This window comes from Carcharhinus amblyrhynchos, chromosome 6 (genome assembly GCF_965287045.1).
Source record: "Carcharhinus amblyrhynchos chromosome 6, sCarAmb.v2.hapA, whole genome shotgun sequence".
Classification (NCBI taxonomy): domain Eukaryota; kingdom Metazoa; phylum Chordata; class Chondrichthyes; order Carcharhiniformes; family Carcharhinidae; genus Carcharhinus; species Carcharhinus amblyrhynchos.
The window spans coordinates 94,372,640-94,398,482 of NC_137329.1; the positions used below are offsets into that span (position 1 = coordinate 94,372,640).

General features: G+C 39.8%; 1 protein-coding gene across 1 annotated transcript in view; it reads right to left on the reverse strand.

Annotated features, from left to right (window-relative positions):
• Positions 1–922: 922 nt before the first annotated feature.
• dennd11 (DENN domain containing 11) overlaps positions 923–25,843 on the reverse strand; it is a 36,618-nt gene continuing 11,697 nt past the window's right edge. Inside the window, exons 3-9 of the mRNA XM_080190995.1 lie at positions 16,738–16,896; positions 14,790–14,949; positions 10,844–10,982; positions 10,068–10,196; positions 9,067–9,217; positions 8,735–8,803; positions 923–7,624 (exon numbers count right to left, since the gene is read on the reverse strand). Of these exons, the coding sequence (XP_080047121.1) occupies positions 7,429–7,624; positions 8,735–8,803; positions 9,067–9,217; positions 10,068–10,196; positions 10,844–10,982; positions 14,790–14,949; positions 16,738–16,896 (1,003 nt within the window). The 3' untranslated portion in view covers positions 923–7,428. The remainder of the gene's footprint in view (positions 7,625–8,734; positions 8,804–9,066; positions 9,218–10,067; positions 10,197–10,843; positions 10,983–14,789; positions 14,950–16,737; positions 16,897–25,843) is intronic.

Here is a 25,843-nt window from a genome sequence, read left to right on the forward strand (position 1 = left end):
CCATACAACTGAAACCTCTCTCCCCCAATTTTGTTTAAAACCCTGGCTATTTGATTTGCCCAAATTCTGGTCCCAGCATGATTAAAGATATCCCTCTGTAGCTTCGCCTCTCTCCATCTATGCAACTTCCATTGATCTCCATACTTAGAAAAGAGTTGAGCTTGAATTGGATGCTAACTGCCCTTTTACTGTTGAGGTATAGGAAAGTAAAAAGCATCCCAAACTTTTCTTCATCCCGCTTTCAAGTCCCAAGCTCCACAATTCACTGTTTGAATCCACTTTCCTCTTTACAACCCAAGTCTTTATAGCAAGATTTTGCTCAATATCTTATTGCTCCTTTTATTTGAAATAGTTTTCCTGGTGTCATTAAACATTTTGGGATGTTTTATTCAACAAGAATGTTTTCTCAATTACAAGTTATTGCTGAAACATCTGACAGCAGTAACATCTGTGAGAGAAAATATTAAATAGCGGGAGTATATGTGAATCTTCACCAATAGTATTCTACTGGTTCAGTAATGGTGAAGTGAGCACAGATTTCCAGAATGAATATGGAGGTCATTATCTTAATAGTTTCCTTCATCTCCTTGACTGCTCAAGTGAGTTAAGCCCTGTCGTTGTGTAGGGCATCCACATGAATTCTTATTGACCAGCATGGCTTGATTATATTGAATCCAGGAACAAGATTCCCAAGCACCAACCAGTTATTCCACTTATCCTCACCACATGTTCCTAATGTAGATTAAATGTATTTATATTAAATGGGATCAAGCTGCAGTAAATTTGAATACAACGCTATAGGTGCAACAGCTGCGACGTTAGCAAGCCAACTTGGGTTGCTTTGGGTGCATAATTTGGCTCAAAGATGAACAGCATGTCAGGAATAGATCATAGCTCATACAAAAACACAAGATTTGCTGCAGATAACTTTTAATTAGAAAATATATTAGGCACATCATCTATCCAGATTTACAGAGTACAAAATTATCCACAGAAGACAGTGAGAAATTTACATCTCTTCACATATACCTTTTATTTAAAAAAAAATCAAGTCCCTTTTAGTAATCTCAACAGCAGTTTTTTTTAAAAAATCCAAATTTTCCATTCTATGTTCTTCTAACCCTATCAGCAAAATACAGGTACGTTTCACAGCGCCTCACAAAACATTTTTTTTAAGGCTCTCTCTGCAACAAAAGTATTTCTTAACCCCAGGCATAACAATTAGATAGAACCCCGATTTCAGAATCTTAAGCAAGTTAACAAAAGTCCTGCAAACAGAGCATATAACACGATCAAATTCAGGGCTTGGTTTCTACCAAGTACCATAACAGACTATTGGTAGGGGGACAGTATAAATTTCTCCCTGACCCTCCTTTTTACCAAGTTTCATTTGTACTTTGATTAAAGTCAACATGAACTAATACTGCCGCACCTTAATGGGTTACCAACATTTCAAAAACTGTAAGCAGGTTATGGCCATTAATATTTTTTGTTGTGAAGCTGTCAAGAGTGTGTCAAAAAAGTGAAGGCAGTGAAATAAGATCATTCAGGTATCTTCCTAATACGTTAAAAAAAATCACCAGTGTCATCTTTTCCTATCCCCGTTGACATAGTTAGATGGATCAAATGTCTGCCATTACAAACCTAATCAATATCCTAAGACAAAGTCACTTACCGTCCTTCCTCCACAGGACATCAGCTGAAGGTTTTCAGCTTCTACAGTGAAGGAGGAACAGCAACTACAAGGTGCCAGCACAGAACAAAACACATATTCTGAATGCTAGTGGGTTTTATCCAAGTGTATTTGTCGTGGACAGAAATGCACTTTACAAAAAGTCACAAAACTATTTACTGGATTCCGCTTTCTGGATCTAAAGCATCCTATTGAACCATTTTTTTAATGTCACGTGGTAATAAAGGCATAAAAAGGTTTAAGAATTAGATATGAATATTGATAGTATATAGTGTACCTTTCCGTGTTTGGAAATAACTGGTTGCAATATCACTTTATAGAATCTCTACAATGAAAAAGGAGGCCATTTGGCCCATCAGGTTTTCACCCACTCTCTGAAAGAGCATCTTTCCTAGGCCCACCCCCTGCCCTATCGCTGTAGCTCCTCACATTTATCCAACTAATCCCCCCAACATACATATCCTTGGACACTGAGGGACAATTTAGCATGACCAATCCACCTAAACTGCACAGCTTTGGACCATGGAAAGACACCAAGAAAACGTGCAAACTCCACACAGACAGTCACCCAAGGCTGGAATTGAACCCGGGTCCCTGGTGCTATGGGGCAACTGTGCTAATCACAATGCCACTGTTTTAATTGAAATGTTTTTGAAAGCTGAAGTTTCTAAGATTGATTCAGCACTTCTGTGGATTCACTAGGGCTGAACACATTCATTCAAGTAAAATGTATCATACCAGCATAATTGAACGGAAAAGCACTTCTAAATACTTTCAAAGTAGGCATTTTACATGTACAGGCTAACCAAAGGATACAGCTTATAGCCATAAAACAAAGACCTGTTGTCACAAAAGTCAAAGTTACGGTGGTTTAAAATGAAAGCAGAATGAACACAAATGCTGTGGTCAGATTGTGGAGTCATGTTTTTGCCATCTACCTTATTCCCATGCAATGTTGTTGAGTATTTTTAAACTTATAGGAGAGAGAGAGACCAGGAACACAAAACAAAAAAACTACAATGGTTACAATACCTCATACTCTGACATACAGTGTTGGTTTGGATATTATGCATTTATTCCAGTGCAGACTATAAATTCTATGATTGGAATAATTTAGTCTAATTGTACTCTCACCCCTACTTCTAATCAGTTAGACTATTCATTGTTCATTTTAAAGCAAGTCAGTTATTGCGGTTTAACTGAACCCTTTAAACATTAAATACTAATGAGTTGAAAGCAAAGGAATGTAAGCAAATGCTTGACTGCCGGGAAATGCTACTGATGTTAGTAGCATTAGGTGACATTGCCAACTATCAAAGCTGTTTTTAAAAGCAAACTTAAATACAGGCAAAACCCAATAAGAACATGCTTTTGCTCAAACAGATTGCCGTATAGATGATTTGTGTTATGGTAACAGTAAAAACATAGATGGGTAGATACAGCTCTTGTATGCGCAAAGCTCAATTATAATTCATAGCAGTCCTACAGTGCAGAAGAGGCCATTTGACCCATCAAGTTGGCACCGACTGTCTGGGAGAGTACATGACAGGTTCTTTCCCCCACCATATCCATGTAATCCCATGCATTTACCACGGTTAATTCCACCTAACCTACACACCTTTAGACTGAAGGAGGAAGCCGGAGCACCTGGAGGAAAACCATGCAATAATTCCCAATATTAATTTAACAACATGGCTAAGGAAAAATCCATTCTACCTTGACTAGGAGGCATAGGTAGGGAAGCTTATCCAGTGTCAATTCTAGGCCAGCAGGCAAGTGTGTGCACACACAAACAGGGTAACTGAACTTACTGAAAATTAGCACTGCAATACACACATACACACAGAGCAACAGGTTGACTATGAATGTAACTAAATAAAAATGATCACTTGGGTTAGCTACACAATAGACCCCAACTGCACGGTAGGCAAAGCATAACACAAGTAAATGCAATGTACTATCCACATCAAACCAGTATTAAAAGTACCCGACATCACCCATTACTGTTCCAGATAGGAATGTTTTGACTGCAACTCATCATTAGAACAGATCTATATGGAATGGACTGTTAACCTATTGGGCATTGATTCTCACAGCTTCAAAAATAGAACATATTCTTGGTCACACAACACCTGAAGCAAATTTTCACTTTTTAAACACTTGAAATTATTGGATAATACCATTTCTGGAATCTAAATTTGAAACAAAAAAAAGTTTTGCCTTCAAAAGATTCATGAGAAATTGCACTAGACACTCCATACTACAGCACCTGTGGTAAAATATTAACAATCATTTCATATAAAATTCTAGACTTAAAATTTAGAACCTCAGCAATGTGTGGCAGTTCAACGTATATAGACTGAAGCTTCAAAAATTGAAATATCCCTAGTAAACTAACAAAGATGGCCAATTCCTAGAAAATCAGATACAGAATCTGGCAATATTTTAGGTATGATCTTCACAAGTTATCCAAATGTCCTTGTGAGTTCTCCTGCACTTAAGAGCTTTAATGATGAGTTTGATATTGATTAGCTAATTGACTCAAAGTCAATAACCGCTCGCATCTTCGCTAATGGACATTTACTGAATAGACATTTTCCAATGCACAACATTAAAATCAATAACATTCATTATCTCAGTTACTTCATTTGTTTAATTCGCTTACATAAGTCACCTGATCATATTTTCTTTGTGCCACTAGGAAATTTAATTACCACAGTACCCTCTTCCATGCATTGCAGATAATGTCAACTAATAAGGCTCATGGAATTAATGGTGATTACCCTCTTCCAAAACACTTTTTAATTTGTCAATAATTACTTTTGCTGCTAATTTTCCACGAATCTACTTAACTTGCCATGAATTCCATCAACCTTATTAGTCTTTCACTTAAAAACAAAGTCAAAATTATACCTATTACCTAGCTCCTGGCCAATAAATCAGAGACCCAGGTGGGTTAGTGGTATTGTCACTGGACTCTGGATTGAATTCCGCCATTTTGATGGTTTCAATCAATTGGAATTAAGTCTAACAATGATCATGAACTCATTGTTGATTTGTCATAAAAACCCATCTGGTTCACTCATGTCCTTTTGGGGGAAAAAATCTGCTGTCCATACCTGGTCTGATCTACATGTGACTTCAGGTCCACAGCAGTGTGGTTGACTGTTAAATGCTCCTCTGCATTGACCCAGCAAGCCACTGAGTTCAAGATCAATTAGGGATGGGCAATAAATGCTGGCTTAGATAGCAACGCCCATATCCTATGAATTAATAAATAAATAAATAACCTATTGCTTATTGTGGTAGTGCATATAGAACAATATCACTAAAAGAATGCCAAGCTGCATTTTAAATATAGCAGCATTGACGATATACACAAGGAGGATGTCTGGTTTCCACAAACCATTCATTAGGCTAAAGCTGGAGTTCTACACTCCAATTAAAATATTAGAACTCTGGCAAGGTATAGCAAAGATTCTCTAAAATTGTATGAATAAATGAGATTATATATAAGCATGCCTGAAAAATTGGGACATTTTCAATGGAATGAAAAAGTGAAAATATCCCCTGTTTGGATTAGAGATGTTTTCAAAATGCCAAAAAGGTTTTGAAAGAATAAATAGTGAAAGAGCAATCTGTTCTGACAGGCTGGCACATTGGTATTAAGGGGGCTTAAACTCAAAGTCAACACTCGAATGGCAAAAATAAATCTCCAATAGTGTCAAGAAATAACTAGTTGTGATGTAGTATTCCATGTTATAGATCATGCACTATCATTTGAAGAGAAGTGAATTAAGAATTTACAAGTGATGATAAAGTAGATACTTAATTTAAACTGAACAGCCTTTCAGCTGTAATTTTGATTATAATGGTGTTTTCAAAGGTTGAGGGAACCAATGTTACCAGGAAGTAGTCCTTATTTAACGTCCACATAAAATATAAATATTACTGAATAGAAGGAAACCACTCAAATTGCTTCTGCACTGTTTGTCCCATGTCCTTGTCTTTTCAAATATTTATCCATTTCCCTTTTGATTCTAAGTTAAAGCTCTGCATTATAAAGTGTCCCAAAACTTTCTTCCACTCTTTTGATTATCTTATTTTGTGCCCTCTAGCTACATATTCACCAACCAGCAAAATAGTTTTCCCCTGATTTACTACGCCAAAACCCCTCAATTTTTGACAATTTGAGCACATCTATTATACTCCTAGATAAATAACTTTAATTTGTATTTCTGGATTTTGAAAATTACCAGCATGTTAATGAGACTGGTCTATAATAACTTGATTTATTATTGCGTTTCACAAATTTTTCTTTGCACTTCCTTATTCTACAGCTGTCACCTCCAATGGATTGATCCTTCCTTCTCTTACCCTTTAATTCCTACTAAAACAATGTGAAGAGAGATAAAATACTTAGTACCTCCACCATTTCTACATATCTCTATTTATTTTAACACCAGGTGATGTCCTTCCAGCTATTCTAACATCCTTTATTGTTTTCTTTTGTTACCCAACAGTCTTCCTTCAAAACTTTCCTTATCCTTTCTGTTTTGTACCATTTCTTTCCAAGTACCATTTAGATTTTCTTGTGCTGCTTTGTTTAATCTTAAATTTTCTACTCATCAAATGAATATTAAAAAGTGGCATAAATGCTGTGAAGAACTCTAAACCAAGGTCAAAAGGGCAGCTTGGGGCAGAGCTGCACCACTACTTATCTTGGAACCATCAGATAAGATGTTAAAGCTTGATAAAAAGAATGCAACCTATTTCCTCCAACTGTCTTGTAGGTAGCATTAAGAGGAATATTTTTTCTAATTTATACAGCAAAAGAGTCAAACCTGTAAATCAATTGCTGAATTTGGGTTCAATAGTGAGTTTGCTGATGTTTCTGTTACCAGAGAGTGCTTTTCTGGATTAGCAATTTTTTTTATTCCTTACATCAGAAATACTGAAGTTCCAATCAAATTGCCAATAGCACATTGGAATGGGATGTGGAGTAGGTGGTGAAACTTGTTCTCAATGTGGAACATCACATAGGCATCAGCAACAGGTCATGTATTAGAAGCTCTGCAGTGGGACAATTTTTCATTTGTTGGTACAATTTCAATATGGCAGGTCAAGGAAAAATATCCAAAGGCCAAATTATCAATAAAATTTGAAGGAGGAGGTGCCATTGCCAAATAAACATTAAGTGGGGCTTTTTTGAGAGGGACTCATGAAAATCAAACTGAAGACTCTCTAAAAGTAGAATCCAGTCTTTGCTGAAAAATATACACAGAAAGTTCACTACAGTTCACAGTGGAATAGTATGGAGTCTCTGATGTACTAGAAATGTATTCACATTAATGCATACATGCATGTGTATGTACTAATTCACAGCTACTAGTTATACAACACATTCACAAATAGCAAAAATAATTTCATCAGAAGGCAAAAATCAAAAACACAAATTAAAAAAAATCCTTCAAATTAGCGTTTCTTCCAGTGAAACTGTCCTATTTCTCCCCTTGAGTTAATTCTCCAAAATCCTTAAATATACAGATAACTGAAGAGGCAGGAAAACAAGTGACCCTTGAACTGACCTGGGCACAACTCAAGAAATTGTGGCATGCCATGGTACAAGTGCACTTGGTTTCTATTCATTTATTTTAAACCCTATGCATCCATTCATTCCTCTTGTCTTGGTCCTGCCCAGTTCATATAACCGTTCACAAGTCGCAGTCCTTTGATCATGGGCAACATGGATTATCAATAACCAACATCACATCAATCCCATAAACTTCAAGCAAGTCCATCAGGAAGATACGATCCCCTTGGGGATCCAGTCCCATACTCCTTACATGGTCAGCTGTCAGCGTTTTATCTTGGCACGCTGAAACTTCCAACAACATCTGGAAAATACGATTGTTCTGTTCCATGAAAAACCTGCAAGAAAAAAATATTTGACATCATTCAACTTACTGGTCAAAGTGCTTCAAGAACACAAAGCAGTAGTAAATTCTTAAGGGAATGCATGGCTTACAAATTATGGTTTACAGCTGAATTTGTTGTGAGAGACTTGCTCTGATTCGAGCCTTTCCAAGGTCTGGATGAGAACAATTAAAGACACAGGCTAGACTAAGCACATTTCTACAATAGCAACTAGGAAAGCAGGGATGAATTACAGATGGTGAGTCCGAAAAGCTATCAATCCCCGGAAAGCCACAGGCTTCTTCCTCATCCCTCCAAGATTTGTGCATTTTTATTTTACCTTCCAACCTTACGCAGCAATTGTCAGTTTATCAGCAACTCTGTTGTTTGATAATTATATTGCAAGTCAATTCATTGTTAAAGGCAGTGACAAGCTCTGCCTCACCTATAGTTGGACACATTAATTAGTAATGGACACAGTTTCTGTCCCTCTTGGACACCGCAGGGAGTGGTGTATTTTACTGACTGCTTTGATCACGTTTTGTTTTGTTTCGATATTTTAAGTCTCTGTTGCGATTCTGTTCATTTTGATACAATTTTCTTTTAAGGGGCTGCCATTATTTTGTCCCTTACTTTGTTAATTCAGTTTATTTGGTTAACCCAAAAGAGTATAAATGGGCACACTGGACAATGAGTGTGGAAGGAACTAGAAGAGTCTGTCATTGTTGAGCTGTTTTAAGAGTAAACCTGCCTAGTTTTGGACTTATTCTTTCATCACACACTACAATTGGAATTAACAGCAATAACTTCTGAATTTGAACATAAGTAGCAAATCCTGATCTAATATATTATTCCCAATTGAGTATATCAGTAGAAATTCCCTTCAATCTGTTGTCTAATTTTTCATAAGTCATCACACTTCTGGAATCTAATTTCACATACTATCAAGTGATAATTTTTTTCCCCCTTAAGCCAACTTCAATTAATAATTGAAACGGACTGAGACTAGACATCATATAAAATTGCCCAATGTGCCATGTTAGAATTTATTTGTGATTAAGTTAGGACTTTTTTGTTTACACAGTCAGGTCTCACACTTCCAAGTGTGCATTGTCAGCTACTTACATAATGAACAGGTCTTCTTCACTGGAGCTGCAGTCTCCCCCCACCTCCTGAGAATAAAGAAGCATTTGCCTGTTGGGAATAATTACATTATATGAAATAAGTGAAATTGAATACACAATTCCACTTACAGTAATAAAAGTATCTTTAGGGTAAAAACATGCCATTGCCCGACTGAATTATAAAACCAAGTGAAGTAACAAGCCAGCAATACCAATCAGGAATGTGTATGTCCCAACTGCAGTAGGATAAGGTACTACAATTACACAAGGCATCCCAAAATTTGAGAAAAATGGGTAACAGGGAGGAAAGACTAAAAAGGGGATTTTGCTTACCTCTGGTCATTCAGCTTGCGATACTTGTCCTTATCGGCACTATTTATCTTAAGTAGCTGCTGCAGATGCTCACGGTGTGTTTTTACATTTTGATTATCGACATAGACATCATACAAATCTTTCTTTTCCTCAAATATCTTTTCAGTTGTGCCTTAAAACATGAATTGCAGTTTGTAAGTCGCTGCTCAAAATCAGGCTAAAAATCCAACCGGCATTTAAATATAAAAATGATCCGGGTTATTATAAGGGGTTGGAGTTTAAAAATAGGGAGGTTTTATTGCAATTATACAGGGCATTGGTGAGGAACACCTGGAATACTGCACACAGTTTTAGCTCCCTTACCTAAAAAGGATTAGTAACATTGGAGACAGTCCAAAGGGGATTCACCAGGCTAATTCCTGGGATGAGGGCGTTGTCCTATCAAGAGACACTAAATAATCTGGCTCTGTATCCTTAGCATTTTAGAAGAATAAGGGGCAACCTTATTCAAACATAAGATCTTAATGGGGCTTGGCAGGGTAGATGTTTTCACCAGCGGGAGAGTCTTGAACAAGGAGACATAGTCACAAGATAAAAGGTCGGTCATTAAAACTGAGATGTTTAGAAATTTCTTCTCGGGGGTGGCTAACCTCTGGAATTTTCTGTTCTAAAGGGTAATGGAGGCAGGATCATTAGAAGTATTTAAAGTGGAGGTGGATAAATATTTGATAGATTGAGCAACAGAGGGCTATGGGGAAATGGCATAGAAAAAGAGCTAAGGCCAGCATAGATCAGCCTCGATCGTATTGAATAGCAAAGCAAGCTTGAAGGGCATGGAGGCCTACTCCTGCTTCTATTTCTTGTGTCAAACTGTAAAAACGTCTTACAGACATGACATTCTGAAATCAAAGACTAAAGTAGATGTCATAATGAACAATCAGCCAAAAAATTGCTATCTATTAGTTCTTCAAAGATGGGTACAGATTGTTAGGGATCAATGTTAGAAAATATAATATACTTACAGGCCACATAAGACACCTCTGTTTCCAGGGTTTCTATGTCTGCTACACTAATATAAAAGTAAGGCTTGGATTCAGGAACTCCTCCAATCCCAGGCAGTGAAACATTCGCCAGACAGCAACAACAATAAACTGGAATAGAAAAGGGTGGGGGAAGAAACAAGACACAGAATGAGAAAATTCGATCTGATGTTCAACTGGAATGGGAAACAGGTGGTGCATAAAGGGTGGCACCAAAACACTGGGTCAATCATTTGGATAATAAGAGTGTCTCGGGCAGCCAGCAGGAATGCAAAGACCCAACAGCCAGAAAAGAAACATTGGAGCTAATTTCAATATCTGCATATTTGTTGTGCTGATATGAGAACACACCATTGGACAAATGTCCAAGTATTCACGCATGACCACGACTCAAGTTTAGCCACTGTGTTACCAAGAACAAGGAATAGCTATTGTTGATTCCCTGCAATATTGCATATCTTGAAATATATCGAACAAAAATAAAATTTATCACTCACCTCGGTTGTGGTTATGTACAGTGTTAGCAGTGCTTAAACACATCATCATGTTTTCCAGGTTTCTGCTTTGCAGTTTCAGCAGAAACATTGCAGTAAGAGAAGTGACTCATGTCAATAACTTGAATTGGGTGACAATGGGGCTATTACAAGTTACCGTCACAAGTGGTAGGCTAGTCTGTGCTTCACCTGCTATTCGCTTAGTAATACAAGGAACATAAAATGTGAGCCAAGTTTAAAAATGAATTCATTCAGAGCACACACCTCTATAGCAGACCACTCCAACCGGAGGGGGTGAGAAAATCAAAATCCGCTTCCTTAAAAGTGCAAACTTCCAAAGAACCATTATCTGTTCCCCGAAAAACTTGATGAACTGTGACATGCATCCTGCAGGGTGAGTGATCTGTTTCCAAGATAAGAATTTCAGCAATAGTTCAATAGTATAATTTGCTAATTAAAGCTTCTGGCAGCAAATTCTTAAACTATGACAAATTCAAACTGTCTGACATATCAGCATGCATGTTTTAAATAGGAATTTGGGCTTACACGTCAAGGTCTGGTTTACTGCAAATATTCTCCATGGACGAGTTGATCTTGGACATACAATAGTGTGCCTGGGAAGGTAGACAAATTATATGGATGGCATTAGCTACGAGGAGAGGTTGGAGATACATGGTTTGTTCTCACTGGAATGACAGAGGTTGAGGGGCGACCTGATGGAAATCTAAGAGATTATAAGAACATAAGAAATAGGAGCAGGAGTGGGCCATCTAGCCTCTCGAGCCTGCTCCGCCATTCAATAAGATCATGGCTGATCTGTCGTGACTCAGTTCCACATTCCCGCCCTCTCCCCATAACCCTTAATCCCCTCTCTTATCAAAAACCCATCAACCCGCGTCTTAAAAATATTTAGCGAGGTAGCCTCCACCACTTCAACGGGCAAAGAATTCCAGAGATTCACCACCCTTTGAGTGAAGAAATTCTTCCTCAACTCCGTTCTAAACCGCCCCCGCTTTATCTTGAGGCTGTGCCCCCTAGTCCTACTGTCCTTTCTGAGCAGGAAGAGTCTCTCCACCTCTATCCTATCCATCCCATTCATCATCTTATACTCTCAATGAGATCTCCCCTCATTCGTCTAAACTCTAACGAGTACAAGCCTAGTTTATTCAGCCTCTCCTCATAGCTCAACCCCCTCAACTCCGGCATCAGCCTGGTAAACCTCCTCTGCATTCCCTCCAAGGCCAAAATATCCTTGCGTAAGTACGGCGCCCAAAACTGCACACAGTACTCCAGTTGCGGCCTCACCAATGCCCTATACAGCCGCAGCAAGACCTCCCTACTTTTATATTCAATCCCCCTCGCTATGAAGGCCAGCATCCCATTCGCCTTCCTGACCACCTGCTGCACCTGCAAGCTGGGTTTTTGCAACTCATGCACAAGGACCCCGAGGTCCCTCTGCACCGTCGCCTGCTGCGGTTTTTCGCCACGTAAGTAATAATCCTTCCTACCATTATTCCTACCAAAGTGGACCACCTCGCACTTGCCAACATTAAATTCCATTTGCCAGTTCCTGGCCCATTCGCCCAGCCTATCTAGATCCTTCTGTAGACTCTCCACACCCTCCGCACAATTTGCCGTTCCACCAATCTTGGTGTCATCAGCAAATTTCGACACCATACACTCGGTTCCCTCCTCCAGATCATCTATATAAATGGTAAATAGCTGAGGCCCCAGCACCGACCCCTGGGGCACTCCACTAGTCACCAACCACCAACTGAATAGCACCCATTGACCCCCACTCTCTGTCTCCTATTTGACAACCAATCCTCTAACCACGCTAACACCCTACCCCCAACTCCACGTCCCCTGACCTTCTGCAATAACCTCTTGTGAGGCACCTTGTCAAACACCTTCTGAAAATCAAGAAAGACCACATCCACCAGCTCTCCTCTATCCACCACCCTAGACACATCCTCATAGAACTCCAGTAAATTTGTCAGACACGACTTCCCTTTAACGAAACCGTGCTGCGTCTGCTCTATCAAGCAATTCCCCTCAAGATGCCTCGCTATTTCCTCCTTGATGACGGATTCTAACATTTTACCTACAACAGACGTTAAACTAACCGGCCTATAATTCCCTGCCTTTTGCCTGGCACCCTTCTTAAACAACGGCGTAACATTAGCCGTTTTCCAATCTTCCGGCACTTCCCCGGAATCCAGCGACGTCTGGAAAATAACCACCAAGGCATCCACTATCACCTCCGCCATTTCTTTCAGAACCCTCGGATGCATTCCATCCGGTCCTGGGGACTTGTCCACAATCAGCCCCTCCAGTCTGTCGAGCACCGCCTCTCTAGTAACAGTAATGTCATCGAGACCCTCCAGTCCCACCACCTTTCCATCGCTAACACCCAGCAAATTATTCACGTCCTCCTCCGTGAAGACCGAAACAAAAAAGTTATTCAAGACCTCAGCCATATCCCCATCCCCTACCACTAAGTCCCCCTTCTCATCCTCTAAGGGTCCAACGGACATGGACAGAGTGGATAGTCACAGCTTTTCCCCCCAGAGGGGAAGAGTCAATTACTACTGGACACAGGCTTAAGGTGCGAGGGGCAAGTTTTAAAGAAGTTGTACGAGGCAAATTTTTACAGAGAGGGTGGTGGATGCCTGGAACACGCTGCTGGGGGAGGTAGTGGAAGCTGATACGATAGTGACTTTTAAGGGGCACCTTGACAAATACATGAATAGGATGGGAATAGAGGGGATATGGTCCCCAGAAGACTCAGGGATTTTAGTTTAGATGGGCAGCATGGTCAGTGCAGGATTGGAGGGCCACAGGTCCTGTTCCTGTGCTGTAATTTTCTTTGTTTTGTACAATTGAATATGGGGCAAAGAAAGTGAAATGAGCTCGTCACAGGCAGAACCAATGCTATGTAAAAAGGTTGAATAATCCAGAACTCTGTGTTAACTGAAAGCAGAGGCAATTTCATTCATGCTGACTACCATTTATATCTGAACTCTGTCCATTCTGAAAAACAGACATCATGCCACATCAAAGCAATAGTGCCTGCTCTTCATAATTGATGGAATTTAAATGCGGAGGGAAGCAAAATGGAAGGTAATATTTGTTGGGAAATTTGCAAATATAACCTCCTCTAAATGTAGTTTTTCATGTTGCTGTTCCTTCTGGCTTAATGACTGGAATTTCCTTCACTTCCTCTCCAGCCTCTTTTAAGGCTCTCCTTAAAACTCATTTCTTCCACCAAACTTACTAAGGTCACTCCACTTGCTTTTTTTGGATTTGCCTTGGCACATTTTTCTATATTAATGGTACTATACAAACACAGGTTGTCACTTACAATGAACATTTTGTTTTCACAAAGTGTTCCATATATACTCTATGCAGAAATGAACTCTACTCTCAAAAATTTTGTAGCACGTTGCAGTGCTACATATACAAAATTAAACATCTTTGGAATGTATTTTTTAAAATGATGGTTATGTGAAGTTGCAACTTATGCACTACTTTTGCCAATCAGTGCAAAGGTTAGAATTATTATATCCTGCTCAAGTCTCTCGTTCAAAATGTTCTTCCTTCAAACATATAATTAGAAAAAGCAAATCTCCAATAATACGTTATAAATTGAAATTTCTAAAATAGGAATTTAATACAAAAGTCATATGTACTAAGAAAAAAAGGGAGTTAATTTGACGAAGAACTCAAATTTCGAATGATTACAAATCTATTCTTCGGCCAAATTAGTACAGTTCAGAATTTGGCATAGCACATGACAGTTCATACAGACAAATACTACCTTAATATTTAGGGCGTATATAACCAATGGACAGCACAGTGGCTGGCACTGCTGCCTCACAGGGACCTGGGTTCAATTCCCAGCTTGGATCACTGTCTGTGTGAAGTTTGCACATTCTCCCTGTGTCTACGTGGGCTTCCTCCCGTGCTCCAGTTTCTTCCCAGTCCAAAATGCGCGGGTGAGATGCATTAGCCATGCTAAATTGCCCCTCAGTGTTCTGAGATGCATAGGTTAGAGGGATTAGTGAAATAAATATGTGGGGATAGGGCGTAAGTGGAATTGTTATCGGTGCAGACTTGATGGACCGTATGGTCTCCTTCTGCACTGTAGGGATTATCTGATATTGCCTTTTCTATACCAAACATTTCAAACAACTGTGTTCTTTGTTACCTTCATCTCTGGATACATGTACTTGTTAACAGCTGGCAACCAGTGAAGGGGTTGAAGAGATGTAGGAATTCCTTTGTTCATCCCAGAAGGTAAAACACCTTTCTTGTCTTCATAAAAGGCTTCTAATTGTGCATAATGTCCAGGGATTTCAAGCTGATGTCTGTAAAAATATACAATATATTCGGAGCTATTCAGGGATTCTGTCATTTCAAAATCTAACCTCAATTAATTTGCTAATTGGTGGGGGGGGTATCTTAAAACTTTGTATGTTCCAATAATGAAAACTGATACACAGTACACTTCCACCTAACCTGGACATCCCATATTTGTTAGAATTTTATTAGGATGAGAAGTTTTATAACATCCTTTCTGAGACGCAACTTTTAGAAGCTTCTTGTTACTGTCTGCCTGGCAATATCCAAGTAATTCCACCAGAATTATCGCAGCAAAAAGGCCAAATCATTTTGCCTCTTGATAAAATCAGGTGGAGATATGAACAACGTATAATTGTGAAATTGTCGTTTAGTTTCGTTCCATTTCCTAACTGTCTAGAGTCATACCACAAGATGCAAAGTTCAGCTAATTTGTTAAGATTCAGCATCAATAGTAATGATTCAATGCAGCAAAAGAGAAATGGAGGGTAGAAGAGAATGCCATCAGGACCCTTTATTTGTTCTGGCCACAGAGTCACTAATACTGAAGTATGGGTTGATCAGTGATAAGATGCTACAGTTATTTATTAAAGATATTTTTCTTCTTTCTGATTCAGAATACATAGAAATAAAGAATACAAAAATACAGACAGACCGACAAATCTCACAGTTACTTGAATGTCTGACACTAAGCAAATTCAATTTGAAAGCCCTGGTGGCATTACAATGCCAAAAGAAACAGATGACAATCCAGTTCAGTAAGTGTTAACAAACAGTACGTAAAAAAACAATGTTAGATTACACAAACTAATGACAGTGGTTCCCTTAATTCAATAAAATCTAAAAATTGCATGATATGAACATTGAAGAAGGTCCCAGGTTTGATCTCTGCTTTATTAAAAGTTATCTTTAGTTTGGGAGCACAGGGGGAACTAAGGCTCCAAATGTTTTTCTGTAACACCGCTGGGAAGAGTCTACATGGATCTCAGGCACAAGCAGGATTAAATGTGATATCCTCAGTGAGCTTCAGCATGCTATTCAATGATTGTTCAATCACATAAGGTATGGCAAGTTGTTGGAAGGGTGCCTACATCTATAAGAATATACCGAAAGACAGACTTGAAATCTAATCAGAAATTGATGCATTTACACAACTGAGATGTTAACATCTAAAAACAGAAAAGACAAGCTAACATTCTAGGTTTATATACTTCATCAGACTTGAAAACTGCAAGAAGTGCAATGGTGAACAAAAGTAAAAATGGGCAAGGGGGGAGAAAGAAATCAAGATTGAGAATCAGGTTAAAGGGCCAACAAACAGATTTCTGGAATTCCTGTTCAGAATTGGGTGAAACAGTTAAGTTAATCATTGGTGAAAAGGTACAGGAAAGATAAACAAACCTATCCCAAAATATAAGAGAGTGTCTCAATACTAAGTCAGCATACTCAGAGGAATAAAAAGGAAAGATAAACCTAAGAGGAAAAACCACTAACTGTCACTGTGAAAGGGCCCATCAAAACTGCACGTCAGCTGAGAATTGTTGCAAGTTTCCTTGTGAAGCAAATCTATTAATATCTGTTAGGGTTTTCCATTATATTAGAAAGCACATTCAACCTTCAGCACAGTCCCCGAGGCTGATTAGAAACAGAATGAGTGAATCTTTCTAATGTGGTAAACACTTTGTTTAACAAGACAACTGTTGAAAGTGCAGATGTGGTTTGACGTGTGAATGTTTACACCACTTTCATGAAATGATTCACCACATATTAAGGGCCACTAAGACAAGAGCCCTCACCTGACCTGATTCTCCAGAAAATGCATGTATCGATATAGAAGCGTATACGATGGGGAGAGAATTCCAACAGACTTCATTCGAGCACCTCGTTCCAGTTCACTCTCCACAGGCATATTGGCAAAGCATGCCATGCCAAAGTAGTTACCTTTCCGAAAGTAGCTGAAAATAAAAAGGACAGCTATCTGATCAGGAACACATATTAAATTAATAACAGCAGCTTACCTGGAAGCAGTCTTCTCAGTTAAGTTTTTTGAAATGTATTAGAAAACTATATAATGCACATAATGCTCAGCTGAAATCTCCCTAATCTCAGGGCTTACCTGACAGACCATTAGCATCTTTGTGACAAAGCCAAAAGCAGACAAAGATCCACACTCAACATTTTGAAGCTAAAAGCACAAGGTAGAAGGGCACTAAAGAAAACCTTTTTGATAAACTGAAACCCTTTGAATACATGTAGATTTGGTGCCTCTGGGTGACTGAAGCATGAGGCATTAATTCAATGTTTTCAAGAAAATAGATGAACATTTTCATAGAATAGTTACAGCACAGAAGAAAGCCATTCAGCTCCATCCCTGTGCCAACACTTTGCAAGACCAATTTAGTTAGTCACACTTGCCCGCCTTTCCTCGCAACCCTGAAAATTTATTTTCATTTATACTTAGGTGCATAAATGGGGAACTATCAACGCATGTTTGAAGGGAATTGCAAATATCATGGGAGATTTTAATCTGCATATTGATTGAGCAAACCAAACCAGCAAGAATAACAGCAAAATGGACTATTATTTAAATGGTAAAAAATTGCAGCATACTGCTGTGCAGGGGGGCCTGGATGTCCTTGTGCAGGAACCTCAAGGAGTTGGTTTGCAGCAGGTAATTAAGAAGGCAAATGGAATTTTGTCCTTCATTGCTAGAGGGATGGAGTTTAAAAACAGCAAGATTATGTTGCAGCTGTATAAGGTGCTGGTGAGGCCATACCTGGAATACCGTGTACAGTTTTGGTCTCCTTACTTGAGAAAGGATATACTGGCACTGAAGAGGGTGCAGAGGAGATTCACTAGGCTAATTCCGGAGTTGAGAAGCTTGGCTTATAAGGAGAAGCTGAGTAGACTGGAGCCATACTCATTGGAATTCAGGAGAATGAAGGGAGATGTTATAAAAACATACAGAATTATGAAGGGAATAGATAAGATAGAAACAAGGAAGTTGTTTCCACTGGCAGGTGAAATTAGAACTATAGGGCATAGACTCAAAATAAGGGGAAGCAAATTTAGGACCGAGTTGAGGAGGAACTTCTCCACACAAAAGGTTGAGAATCTGTGGAATTCCTTGCCCAGTGAAGCAGTTGAGGTTACCTCATTGACTGTTTTTAAGGCAAGGATAGATTAATTCTTGAACAGTAAAGAAATTAAGGGTTACAGTGAGCAGACGGGTAAGTGGACCCGAGAGCTGAGTCCACGAAAAGATCAGCCATGATCTTACTGAATGAAGGAGCAGGCTCAAGGTGCCACATGGCCCACTCCTGCTCCTAGTTCTTATGTTCTAAGAGTGGCTGAGAAGAAAAACTTCTGGAGTGCATTTTGGAGCAGTGCATTGTGGAATCTACCCAGAACTGGCTATTTTGGATTTGGTTTTATTTATGAAGAAGGATTAATAATGGATCTTGTAGTTAAAATCTCCTAGGGAGTAGTAGTCACAATATGATAGAAATCAGATAAAATTTGAGGTCCATAACCAGTGACTTCAACATAAAGAAGGGCAAATATAATGGTATGAGGGAGAAGTTGTCTAAGGTGAACTGGGTAAACAAGCTAAGTAGGTCAGTAGATGAGTAGCAGCAGATACTCAAACAGGTATTCCAAAATGCTCAACGGGAGTTTACCCAATCAAAAAGAGGTATTTTGCAAGAGAGGCAAAATCCATGATTAACAAAGGAGGTCCAGGATAATGTTAAATTGAAAAGCAGGACATACAAAGTGGCAAGGGAGAGTGGTAGACCAGACAACTGAGAAGCTTTTAGGATCCAGCAGCAAAAGACTGCAAACCTCATTAGAAGGGGCATGATGAATTTTGAGAAAAAAACTTGCATGCAGCACAATAACACTGTAAAACAGTAACAGTTTCTATGGATACATAAATAGGAAGTGGGTGAATGGGGGACTTGACTGAATGAGGCAGGTGAATTGATATCAAACAAAGAAATGGCAGCTATGCTAACTAAATTTTTTGCATCAGTTTTCACTGTGGAAGGCATTGCAAATATCACTAAGGTAACAGATGGGCTGATTTCAAATCACATGGGTGAACTTAGAAAAATCCCAGTAATAAGTGATAGAGCATTAGAGAAACTTAAGGGCTTAAAAATGGACAAGTTGCCAGTACCCAATGAACTGCACGTTAGGGTATTAATGGAAGTGGCTGCAGAGATAGATAACCCATTGTTTGAAATTTTTTATAACTCGCTAATTCTAAAAGATTGAAAAATAGTCAATGTTATGCCTTTATTCAAAAAGACAGAAAGGCAGAACGCAGCGAATTGTAGGCCAGTTAGTTTAACATCTAATTTTAACAAGTCGTTGGAATCAATAATCAATAAGGAAATAAATAATCATTTAGGAAAGCCTAAATATAATCAAACTTAGTCAACATGGTTTGTGAAAGGTAAATCACGTTTGACAAATTTGCTCGAATTCTCTGAGGTGCAATGGGGAGAGTAGGTAATGGGGAACCTGCAGACGTAGAGTATTTAGATTTCCAAATGGCATTTGACAAGGTGACACAAAAGAGGCTGGTATATGAAGTAAAAACCCCGTGGAATTGGAGGTGGTGTGTTAGTAGGGATTGAAAACTAGCTGACACGTATGAAACAGAGTTGGAATAAATGAGTCATTTCCAGGATGGAAAGATGTAACTAGTGAAGTACTGCAGGGATCAGTTTTTGACTGCAATTGTCCACAATAATGGCCTGGAAAAAGGAATAGAATGTAACGTATCCAAATTTGCTGATGATGCCAAGATAGGTGGAAGGGCATGATGTGATGAGGATATAGTAATTCTGCAACAGGATATAGATAGATTGGGTGACTGGGTGAAAACTTCACAAACGGAGTTTAATATGGGGAAGTCTGAGATCATGTCCTTTGGTAGGAGGAATCAAAAGACAGATTATTTGAATGGAGAGACACTGCAGGTAAGTAAAGTACAGAGGGATCTGAGTGTTCTAGTGCACAAGTCACAAAAAAGTTCACAGACAGCTCCAACAATTAGTAAAAAGCAAATGGCATTTTGGCCTTTATTGAAAAGGAATTCGAGTTTAAAAACAGAAGTTTTGTTACAATTGTACAGGGTGTTGGTGAGGCTTCATCCCACTTAGAATACTGTGTATAATTTTGCTTCCCTTACCTAAAAAAGGATATAGTAACACTGGAACAGTCCAAAGGAGATTCACCAAGCTAATTCCTGGGATGAGAGGGGGTAGATGGGGAGAGTCTCAAACAAAGGGACATAGCTACAGGATAAAGGTAAAGCTGAGGTGGATAGAAATCTCTCATAAAAGGTGGTGAATCTTTGGAATTCTCTGTCCCAAAAGGTGCTGGAGACTGGATCATTAGAAGCATTTAAAGTGGAGGTAGATAAATATTTGACAGATAGACGAGTATGGGGAAATGGCACAGAAAAGGAATTGAGGCTGGCATCGATCAGCCATGATCATACTGAATGGCAGGCCAGGCTTGAAGGGCCTGGTGGCATGTTCCTGCTTCTATTTCTTGTGTTCTTGTGTATCCAATTCCCCATTGAAAGCCACAATTGTATCTACCTCCATCATCCTTTCAGGCAGTGCATTCCAGATCCTGAATACTCGCTGTGGCTGCCTTTGGGTTTTTTTTGCCAATCACCTTAAATCCGTGTCCACTGGTTCTCATACCTCTAGAAATGGGAACAGGTATCCTTATCAACTATGTCCAGACCTCTCATGATTTTGAGCATCTCTATTAAATCTGCTCTGGTTCATTCTCTTTTCTAAACAGAAAAATCCTAGCTACTTCAGTCTAATCTTGTAACTGAAGTGCTTAAGCCCAGAACCAGTCCTGGAAATCTTTCCTGCACCCTCGCGACAACATTCAAATCCTTTCTATAACGTGGCCTCCAGAATGATATGCAATACTCCAGTTAAGGTCAAACTAGTGTTTTATGAAGGATCACCATAAGCTCCTAACTCTTGTACTCTATTTGCCTATTTATAAAGCTCATGATCACATATACCTTTTTAGCTACTCTCTGAACTTCCACTACCACCTTCAGTGAATTGTATTCTTTAATTTGTATAGCTTCTCCTGTTTTTTTCTCCTGCCAAAATGTACCACTTCACAATTGCCTGTCCATTCTGTCAGTCTCTCCAAGCCCTCAAATTCTAGCACCATCTCCCTCACAGTTAATGCTTCCAAGTTTTGTGACATCTGCATATTTAGAAATTTAGCCATTTGGTGATTAATATTTATGAAGAAATGCTGTGGTCCTAGTATTAACTTCTTGTGAACTCCACTGCATGCCTTCTCATCCAACTTGTATCCATGCCATCACTACTCCTTTTATTCCAGGAACCTCAACTTTGTTAACCGGTTAAATAGCGTCTTATTAAACATCTGTTGCAAGTTCATATACACAATCACATTAACTTCGTCAATCTCATCAAAAAACGTAATCAAGATAGTCAAACATGATTTGCCTCTAGCAAATCCAGGTTGGCTTTGTTAATGCACCTTGTCCAAATGACTTAATTTTGTGCCAGGTTATCTTTTCTAAAAAGTTTCCCACCAACAAAGTTAAAATGCCTCACCTGTGGCTGCTCAGCTTATCCTTAGCCTGTTTCTAAGTAAGAGTGAAATATTTGCATTTCTACAGTCCACCTGCACCATCTGCATATCTAAGAAGAATTAAAAGTGCCTTCAAAATTTTGACCCTCATTTCCCTCAAGAATCTTGAGATCTTGTGGTGATTCTTTGAACATTACATTTAGAAAAAGCATAACCCAATCAATTAAATTGAAGTTACGATCACCATTTTCTTCTTTCTTAACATCATGGGTCGGTCAGGTTTTGAACTTTGATATTTTTCCTCCGGTTCAGTCTTTGTCCTCCTCAATGACCCCACAGTGCACTTGACCTGTCCAATCCAATTTGCATCCAAGTGAGAGATCAGAAAATCCTAGCTACGGTGGGGGCGATTCTCCCAGCCCGCTGCGTTAATTTTTTAGTGCAACAGACCAGGAGATTCTTGTGTCAGCCAATTCGCAAGGTTCACGCATGCGTTCCCATGCAATAGTGTCTCCCAGCACCAGATTTGCTGCAGCATCGGCTCTGCATCGGGGAGGCGCAAAGGCCATTTAAATAGTCATTTTAATATCAATGTAATTAGTGGGCCTGGGACTGAAGTCTGCTGTCTAGCAGGTCCACAATCAGGAGGCCAGCAGCGAGGGGCTACTGTGCATGCACTGAGCTCGGCTTTGACAGATTGGCGCATGTGCAGTGGCCCGCTCAGCGTTATGCGGCCGGCCTCTCCAGCGAGAATAGGCCCCACCCACTGATTTTTAATAATAATGTTGTGACTTCCTCTCTGAACTCCCACTGAAAACTCAGTGTGAATTACTGCAGTTTTCAGACAAATTCAACACTTAGAATGTTTTGGGAGAATTCCAGCCATGGTCTTTTAGTTATTGTTATTTCATTTGACCTCATGAACTTCCTTCACTTCCAAAAAGGTAGTATTTTAAACACTTCACTAGAATCATGACTTAGGTTACAAACTACCAGAAGTACTGACAGTGCAAATTTTCAAGTACCCTCCCCAGTGGATCAAAAATTACCAAGCTGATCTGTGATGTAAACCAAACATCATGCCAATTTGTTGCAGGCCATCTGTTAGATATGTGTGTGGACGTAGTATTTAACCCTATGCAGACAGTGATCAAACGCAAGGCAAAGATCGATTGTAGACACAGGTGCTCCATTTTTGTCACACTGATATGAGGGCGGATGTTGTGGCACAAAAGGAGACAACTGATTCATTGTGCCAGTTCTACAGTAGAACTATTGAACTATGCAGTTGTTCCACTCCCACGTTCTTTCCCCATAGCCCTATAATTTTTTACCTTTCAAGTATTTATTCAATTCTCTTGAATGGGATGTGCTAAATGGGATAGATTTTTTTTTAACAAATCTAACAACTAAACTCTGAGCTCACATTAGGTGTTGTGGGCAATTAGTAGCAGCTGAATTGTATTCACCAACTATCTGTAACCTCATGGCCGGGCACATCCTCTACTCTACCAATACCAACAAGTCGGGGGATCAATCCTGGTTCAATGAAGAGTGCAGGAGAGCATGCCAGGAGCAACAGCAGGAGTACATGAAAAAGAGGTGTCAAACTAGTGCAGCTATAACACAGGTGACATCAACAAATAGTTCTAGGTACAGGATACTACAAAGGTCACAGACACTGAAAACATTTCAGTGACAGTACTTAATTAAGACTCATGTTCCAGAGTTAGCCACGCTGTTGTTCCAGTACACTTACAACACTGGCAATGTTTCACATTGCCAGGTAAATGCCAATTTACTGTCCTGTCCACAAAAAGCAAAACAAATCCAACCCAGGCACCACCACCCTAACAGCTGTTTTGCTTGTCAGCAAAGTGATGGAAGGAGTTATCGACAAAGCTATCAAGCAGCACTTAATCAGCAATAACCTGGTCACGGACATTAAGCTTGGGTTCTGCTAGGACCCCTCGGCTCCTGATTTCGTTACAGTTTGGTCCCAACATGAACAAAAGGGTGTGAGGCAAGAATAACTGCTTTTGACACCAAGGCAGCATTGGAGCAAATGTTACATTAAGAAGGCCTAGCAAAACTAAAGCCAGGGTAAAGCTCTCTGCTGATTGGAGACATACCAGCGCAGTGGAAGGTGGTTGTAGTTGTTGGAGGGTCATCGTCACAGTTCCAGGACATCACTCCAAGTCCAATCATTTTCAACTGCTACATCAATGACCATTCCTCTATCACAAGCAGGAATGTTAGCTGATTGGGCAATGTTCAGCAACATTCATGACTCATCAGATACTGAAATAGTCCACATCCAAATGCAACAGCACCTGGACAACATTTAGGCTTAGGATAAGTGGCAATCAACATTCGCATCAGGCAATAACCATCTCAACAAGTGAGAATCCAACCATGATAGGTTGAGGGAGCTAGGTCTTTTCTCCCTGAAGAGATGAAGGATGAGAGGTGACCTGATAGAGGTTTATAAGATGTTGAGAGGTATAGATAGGGTTGATTCTCAGAGGCTATTTCCCAGGGCTGAAATAGTCGCTACGCGAGGACACAGATTTAAAGTGCTGGGGAGTAGGTACAGAGGAGATGTCAGGGGTAAGTTTTTCACTCAGAGGGTGGTGAGTGAGCGGACTCGGTTGCCGTCAGCGGTGGTGGAGGCAAACTCGCTGGGGTCTTTTAAGAGACTTCTGGATGTGTACACGGGATTTAATGGGATTGAGGGTTATAGTCAGGCCTGGTAGGTAGGATATGATCGGCACAACCTGTGGGCCGAAGGGCCCGTTTGTGCTGTAGCGTTCTATGTTCTATCTCACCATGACATTCAAAGACATTATCATTATTGAATCCCAAACTATCAAAATCTTGGTGATTACCAACAACCACAAAGTGAAGTGGAGTAACAATCTACAAGATGCAGGAGGGAGGCTTCTTAGGCAGTACCTTCTGAACCTACTACCACCTAGAAGGACAAGAGCAGCAAATACTTGGGAACATTACCACCTGGAAGTCCCAACCTTCCCCACCACCCCAAGTCTCTCACCATCCTGACTTGGGAATATATCACCATTCCTTCACTATCACTGGGTCATAATCCTGGAAATCCCTAACAGCAGTGTGGGTGTAGCTACATCTCAGCAGTGGTTCAAGAAGTCAGCTTGCCATCACCTTCTCAAGGGCACTAGGAATGGGCAATATAAATATATGCTGGCCTAACCAGCGACGCCCACATCTCATAAATGAATATTAAAAAAAAGAGAAATACCGTGGCTACTAAACCAGGAGAGGCTGGGAATTCTGCACATAAGTGCAGATCGAACAACACTCAAGTAGCTTGACACCATCAAGGGCAAAGTAGCCCACCTGATTGGCACCCTATCTACCACTTTCAACATTCACTCCTTCTACAACTGACACGCAGTGGCAGCAATGTGTACCATTTACAAGATGCACTGCAGGAACTCATCAAGGATGCTTTGACAGTACCTTCCAAACACATGACCGTGACCATCTATAAGGCCAAATGCATGGGAACACCACTACTGCAAGTTCCCTTCCAAGCCACACACCACTCTGAGTGGGAACTATATTGCCATTCCTTCACTGTTGTCCGGTCAAAATCCTGAATTCCACACAATCAGCACTGTGGGTATACCACACCACATAGGTTTCAGCGTCTCAAGATGGTGGCTCACTGTCACCTTCTCAAAAGCAATTAGGGATGGACAAGAAATACTGGCCTAGCCAGCGCCAGCCACATCCCGTGAAAGAAAAACAAAACGTCACTATTGAATCTATTTGCACATTTTTAAATTGTATAGTTCAATACATAACCATTGATGTAAGAGAATGCTCCCTCATAGCATGTCTGGTGCTTTCGTCAACCACCTCAAATTGATCTCTGATTATCAGCACTTCTGCTGCTGGAAACAGTTTCTTGTTATTTACTCTAAAAACAAGCGCTCATGATTTCCAACAGCTTTATCAACTTGCTTCTTAACCATCTCTACTCTAGGTAGAACCATGTCAGTTTTCTGATCTTACCACATAATTGAAGTCCCTCAACTCTGATACTATTCTAGTAAATCTCTTCTGTGCTTCCTCCAAGGCCTTGGCATGCCCTGGCCTTAACAAATGTAGAATCTTAGTAGCTGTTACATTTCTTTATTTCAATCCTAACATTGACTTCATAAGAACATAAGAAATAGGAGCAGGAGTAGGCCATCTAGCCCTTCGAGCCTGCCCCGCCATTCAATAAGATCATGGCTGATCTGTCGT